Source organism: Sceloporus undulatus, chromosome 4, assembly GCF_019175285.1.
Source record: "Sceloporus undulatus isolate JIND9_A2432 ecotype Alabama chromosome 4, SceUnd_v1.1, whole genome shotgun sequence".
NCBI lineage: Eukaryota > Metazoa > Chordata > Lepidosauria > Squamata > Phrynosomatidae > Sceloporus > Sceloporus undulatus.
The window spans coordinates 242,916,918-242,924,117 of NC_056525.1; the positions used below are offsets into that span (position 1 = coordinate 242,916,918).

The window sequence follows — 7,200 nt, forward strand, 5'->3', positions numbered from 1 at the left end:
ATGGCTTGTATTTTCTACATGTATGTAATGACCGATGCTGACTATCACAGGGCGACTCAGTATTCTTTCCTAGGTGCAGCTCTAAACAGCAGTGTCAACCCTTTCATTTATTTCCTGGTTGGAAGACAAAAGAGAAGCCAAAGAAGGGAGAAGATGGAAAACATCCTTCACAGGCTTTTCAAGGAAGAAGAAGGGCCTGGGGCACATATGGACTCCCCAGTTTAAACACCGTTATTCAATGAACTCAGAAACCAAGACTACCTTTGTCAGTACAAAAATAATATCTACCTGGACATGTGAGGTGAATGGCTCTGTGGGAAAAAGTACAGCTTTGATGGCTTCCAGGGATAGAGACAGAGGTTGTTTTCCTTTTAAAAAAATATTCAAAAAATTAATATTCCAATACATGCATTCAGTCTTACAAAATCAACAAATAATGTGTTCAAAATAAATTGTTTTAACTATCCTTCAATGTACTTCCTAAAGATTACTAAGTTTCCCCCCAAAAAATAAACAATAGTTAATACACTGACTCTTTTCTATAACTTATAAACAACTATTAGATTCTACCAGTTTTCTATCAACCATTTGTGTTTTATCTTATGTGTATATATTCTTTATAGTTACTTAAATACTATAATTTTACACCAAATTGTATATTTATAACACAATTAATCTCTTAACAATGCTATATGTAATTCTTTTTCCCCGATTGTATATAGTTCTTCCACGGTTCTCATTCTTTATAAATGGTTTCTAATGAATCTTTTTCCAGCAAGGTGGACATTTCATCCATTCCATATACCTCCATGACTTTCAGTCTCCATTCTTCCACTGTAGGAATTTTGTCAGATTTCCAATATCGTGCAAATACGATCCTTGCTGCAACAATCATATAAAATAATGGTTTTTCTTTTATATTTTCCAAATGTAAAGTTTCTGTTATATTCAGGAGATACATTTTAGGATCTGCTTGTACATTAAAGTTTTTTAAAAATTATCTCAATATGGTTATTCTTCCAATATATTTTTGATTTTTGAAAGTTCCACCAACAGTGTTATATAATGCTTTTATTTTCAGACGGAAATACAATTATACTTTTCCATTCTCTATTGGCAAAGATGGTATCTATCAACATATTTCTCTTCTTGCACCTCACTGGCCTGTTTCTACTGACAGCCATCAGCATTGACAGGTATGTCTCTGTCCTCTTCCCAATTTGGCATAAATGCCACCAACCGACCTTTCTGTCTACTACTGTTTGTGCCATTCTTTGGGTCACTTCCTTCCTGTTTTGTCTAACTCCCTACATTGTCTTTATAACTAGTCTATATGAAATATTATTCATACTGCTTGCTGTGACTCCCTTGCTTTGCGTCCCACTCATGATAATAATAATAATAATAATAATAATAATAATAATAATAATAATTTGTTTTATTTATATACCGCTATTCCAAAGATCATAGCGGTGAACAGCAAGTAAGCTAATTAGCAAGTAAGCTAATTTGCCCCCAACAGTCTGGGTACTCATTTTAATGACCTCGGAAGGATGTAAGCCTGAGTCGAGCTTGGGCCCTTTTGCTGGTCTTGAACTCGCAACCTTGTGGTCTTGAGTGAATGGCTGCAGTACAGGCATTTAACCACTGCGCCACCAGGGCTCTCTTCCCTGATCCTCTTCATCAAAGTCTGCTTTAAATCACCAAAACATAAACGGGGGAAGGCCTTAACTGCCATTTTCCTTACTCTCCTCTTCTTCTTTATATTTGCTCTTCCATTGATTGCATGTCTTTTCCTCTTCAGTTTTATAATTCCTCATTTCCAGTATCACAGTATCACTCGGTACTCTTTCCTAGGTGCATCTCTAAACAGCAGTGTTAACACCTTCATTTATTTCCTGGTTGGGCGATAAAAGGCAGGCCAAAGAAGGGAATAGATGAAAAATATCCTTCAAAGGCTTTTCAAGGAGGAAGAAGGGTATGGAGCAGACACAGACACCACAGTTTAAACACCATTATTTAATGACCCCAGATACCAACACTATCTTTGTCAATACAAAAATAAATATGTACCTTGATCCGTGAGGTAAATGGCTCTTTGGGGAAAAGTATGGATTTGTTGCCTTCAAGAGACAGAGACCAGAGGTGGTTATGTGTGACATTCAGTGCCAAGATGCTGCAAGTGACAAAGGCAGAGTTACACTTTATTTAAGCCCCAGCCAACCCTTGACACACCTTCTTTCAGTTTCCCTTTGTGGAAATCAGCTTCTGATTGTCGCTGGAGTTTGCCCTTTACTTTTTTCATTCCATTTATCTTTCGCGTTTGCTTCATTCCCTTCATTTAAGCTTGTTTCTTTCTATCTTTCACCTTGCTTTCTTTAATTCTTTTAATTTATTTAATTGGTTTCCCATTCATTTCTACTGGGGCTGGGTGGCTTTTGGTCAATTTCATCATCAGAGTCTCCCCACTCATGATAATTTTAAACCTTTTACTTTAAACTGTCTTGCTTCTGGGGTGATGACAGCTTACTTTTCATCTGTGTTTGTTCTGAGAGGGCATATGAGGCAAGCAGGGCCTTTAGAGGTGTTAGCAGTCTTCCTTTGTTACATAGGGCCTTGTCTGGACCACATCACCTGAAGGAGGGCTGGCTAGCGATTTTTGGTGTCTTTGATTTTTTTTAATCATTAGCATTTTTAAAATATTTTTTCTTAATTTTTCTTAATCTTAGCATCAAAGCACTACTTCTTTGATGTTGGAGAGAAACAATATATTCTACGTATACTAAACAGAATATAGATTTTCAATGTGTCAGGAGCATGTTTTTCTCAATTTGATGTACATGAATGATTGGTTGCTGGTGTAACTATACAAAGATTCTACTTTAGGTGAAAGCATTGTTGCTCTTCCTCAACACTGAATGGAAATCCAAATCTCATATTTCTGTTTAGTCTAGAATTTTCTGTACATTTATTTCACTACTCCCATGTTTACAAACAAATTTATTCATTAGTCCCACTCCCAGCTCTTTTATAATGATTAGAGAACATATTGTCATCACCAAAATAAAACATTTGATTGGTATTTTACTAATTCAAATGATGTTTATGCTGGATTTTGCAAAACAAACACTGGGCACAGCTGTGCTTGGGCAAATAAGAATAATTCAATTTCGCTGGCAGGTTTGTGAGCTAAGATCCTTTAAATATTTAACAAATAAAACACATGGGAAGGGGACACATTTAATGAGTTTTTTTTAAAAAAAAACATGTATCATTAACTTATTTGGTGGAATAAATAAGACTCAAATCAATGAAAGCTCATGCTCCCAACTTTGGTCACCTTGGTGGATGATCTATGCAGGGAGCTGGACAGGGGGAGTGTGTCCCTGTTGGTCCTGCTGGTTGTCTCAGTGTCATTCAAAACCATCAACCGTGGTATCCTTCTAGGCCCCCTCTCTGAGATGGGACTTGGGGACACTGTTATGCAGTGGTTCAAGTCTTTATTAATAATAATAATAATAATAATAATAATAATAATAAATTATTTATATCCCACCTCTCTACAAAATGCAATTGAGGCATACTTGGAGGGGCGTACTCAGAAGGTGGTGTTGGGAGACTTCTGTTCGACTCCCTGGCCATTGGCCTGTGGGGTCCATCAGGGTTCTGTTCTGTCCTCTGTTATTCAACATCTACATGAAACCACTGGGAAAGGTTATCCAGAGTTTTGGGGGGGAGAGGTCACCAGTATGCGAATGACACCCAACTCTATCTCTCCTTTCCACCTGATTCCAAGGAAGCTGTCTCTGTACTGAACCAGTGTCTGCTATCAGTAATGGACTGGATGAGGGCAAACAAATTGAAACTTAATCCAGACAAGACAGAGTGCTCTTGATCAGTCGTAAGACAGATCAGGGAATTGCTTGATGGGGTTACACTCCCCCTGAAATCTCAGGCTCTCAGTTTTGGTTTCCTCCTGGACTCCACTCTGAGCTTGGATTCCCAGATCCCAGCAGTGGCCAGGAATGCATTTGCACAGTTAAAACTAGTGCGCCAACTGCACCCATTCCTTGAGATGTCAGCTCTGGCTATGGTAACGCATGCCTTGATTACACCCCATTTGGACTACTGTAACACACACTATGTGGGGCTTTCTTTAGAAACTGTTCAGAAAATTCAGCGGGTTCAAAACACTACAGCTAGAATGCTGAATAGAGCCAGTTACAGGAAGCATTTAACTTCCATATTAAACAGCTTCACTGGATACCGGTTCATTTCTGGGCACAATTCAAAGTGCTGGTCATGACCTATAAAGCCCTACAGGGCTTAGGTCCAGACTGTTTGAGCGATTGTATCTCCCCATACAAACCAGCTAGAGCCCCAAGATCTTCCGGGGAAGGCTTTCTCTTTGTCCCACTACCATCCCAGGCTCTTTTGGTGAGGACAGAAGAGAAAGCCTTCTCAATGGCTGTTCCCACCCTCAGGAACTCCCTTTCATGGGAAGCTAGTCTGGCCTCCTCCCTGGTTGGTTTTCTACAACAAGAAAAAACATTTTTATTCAAGCAAACTTTTTAATGTAATATCAAGAGAGATGGTTTATATGGGGTATGTATTTTAGTGATGTTTTCAACTTTGTATATTTAATATGAATTTTATATTGTTTTAAATTGAGAATTTTAATTGTTTTAAATTTTTATTGTGAAGTTTGTTTTTTAGAAGTTTTTATCTAAATTACATGCTTGTAAGCAACCTTGGGTCCTTTTCTGGGAGAAAGGCAGCATAGAAATTAAGTAAATAAATAAATAATAAATTATTTTTTATCACTTATCTCCTATACATAGGTAAAAGTTAGAATTTGGATATCCCATTCTAGTGGCTATAGCAGATTTTATTCGAATTTCAAAAATGCAAGCATGGTAGGTGGAGATGCTACAGAAATAGGCTGCGTAGCTATCACTATCAACTTGCCCACATTTCTGGAATGCATTTTTTTGTTGATAGTGTGTAAGGGTTTTGGTGAATGGGTCTTGTGTTCAAAGGGATCTTGCAGCACTTTTGAGATAAACTGAAAAATAGGAGTTGGTACCATGAGCTTTCACTGACTTGAGATTAGGGGCAGCTACATGCCATGGCCCCAATCTGGCCTTTCCATGGTGCAAAAATAAGACTCAGACAGTGGCTCCTTTTTGCACTGCAGAAAGGGTGCTCTAGCCACTGCGGTGGTGGTGGATGTTTGCCACTTTTTTGGTGCAGAGCATGTAAGAGCTTTTTCAAAGATGCGGCATGATGCCACCTGCCATCTAGTCAGGTAAGCAGTGTGGGGATGAAGTCGGGCGGCTGGCATAGGAATACCACGTCCCCACTTTGCCCTGAGGCTGGCATATAATGCCAGTCTGTAAGGCCTTGTTCTGTTTCCTCTTGTATAAAACTCTAATTAACTCTCCCTTGTGCTGGGATATGCTGTAAGCCCAGCTATGTCTGCAGAATATTATCCAAGCAGACATTTGCAGGATAATACATCTTGCCATGGACCTATAGTAATAGGGATATTTGTTAGTAGGTAGTCAAACTGGGAAGCCCAAACAAATTATAACAGATCCTTTGTGTTGACAACTTCGTTTTTGGAGAATTTTGTCTGCATCACGCATACAAATTGGTGCATGAATGCCCCCAGGGTAGTGGCCCTCACCCCCTTTAGGAATTGGAAACAAAAATATGCCTACAGAGCTAACTATAAGGGTTAATGTGCTGGGCTTCCTCCAAATGTTTTAGTCATTTGCCTTGGCAGAAGTGGCTGGGGCTTCCTTGCAGAGAAAGGCCCTTATTTTACAGGCTCTGCATGGTTTCATGGTATTCATGGCAGATGGACCCTTGTATTTGGAGAGCAAACTGCCGCTTCTCCTGCATGTTCATCATTTGCCTCAATGGGAAAGATGGAACTGCATGAGGTTGCTCCTCGTCTTGCACCAGTCCAGCTTCATTGTAAACTAAATAGATTATAGATCAAATAAGGTGGCCCTTATTTAACCCAAATTTCTGTGCTTGATCTCATTATTCCATGTTTGGTTATCAATTGATAGAATTGTGTTCCCAAGTCTAAGGTATTGAGTGGTAAGCTCTTAAAAATATGAGTATAAATGTATACCCCGCCCGCCCGCCCGCTTCCATCTGGGCTGCGGCCCAAGGGACTCCCTGCTGCCCCGGAGGACGCCACTGCCTTCTCCACCTGGCAGCGGCCCTGGTGAGGACTCTTTGTTTGCCGCCGCGGTGGCGTCTTTGAAAGGGGAGGGGCCAGGTGAGAGCGGCCCCTCATAAGCCGGCTCGCCGGCCTCCCCGAAGAGGACGCCACCCGCCCGCCCGCTTCCATCTGGGCTGCGGCCCAAGGGACTCCCTGCTGCCCCGGAGGACACCGCTGCCTTCTCCACCTGGCAGCGGCCCTGGTGAGGACTCTTTGTTTGCCGCCACGGCGGCGTCTTTGAAAGGGGAGGGGCCAGGTGAGAGCGGCCCCTCCTAAGCTGGCTCGCCGGCCTCCCCGAAGAGGACGCCACCCGCCCGCCCGCTTCCATCTGGGCTGCGGCCCAAGGGACTCCCTGCTGCCCCGGAGGACACCGCTGCCTTCTCCACCTGGCAGCGGCCCTGGTGAGGACTCTTTGTTTGCCGCGGTGGCGGCGTCTTTGAAAGGGGAGGGGCCAGGTGAGAGCGGCCCCTCATAAGCCGGTTCGCCGGCCTCCCCGAAGAGGACGCCACCCGCCCGCCCCCTTCCATCTGGGCTGCGGCCCAAAGGACTCTCCTTTACCCCTATACCATCGGGGAGGAGCGCCAAGGACAATTTGCCTGGCGCCGCTGTTGCGGTCCTTTTGGAGGGAGGGAATTTGAGAGGGGGGGTGTAGGTTTTATTGTCAGGGGATTGTTTTTCTGCTTTGTATTATACTGCTTTTTCTGTTTTGTATTATACTGTTTTTTTCTGCATTGTATTATGTATTATGTACTGTATTTTTATATTGTTGGCATTGTATGGTACAGTATTGCATTGTTTTTTCCTGTGCATTGTTTGCTTTGTATTTTGCTTTGTATTTTGAGACTCTGTTGTAAGCCGCCTTGATCACATGGAAAGGCGGGGTATAAATAAAACTAATAATAATAATAATAATAATAATAATAATAATAATAATAATAATAATAATAATAATAATATGTATT

General features: G+C 41.4%; 1 protein-coding gene across 1 annotated transcript; it reads left to right on the plus strand.

The window, feature by feature from the left end:
• The first annotated feature begins 1,122 nt into the window (after positions 1-1,122).
• Positions 1,123-2,009, plus strand: LOC121929171 (proto-oncogene Mas-like). Its single transcript, XM_042464480.1, is given in 2 exon segments — positions 1,123-1,393; positions 1,663-2,009. Coding segments are annotated over 2 exon segments (618 nt in total).
• The last annotated feature ends 5,191 nt before the right edge of the window (positions 2,010-7,200 follow it).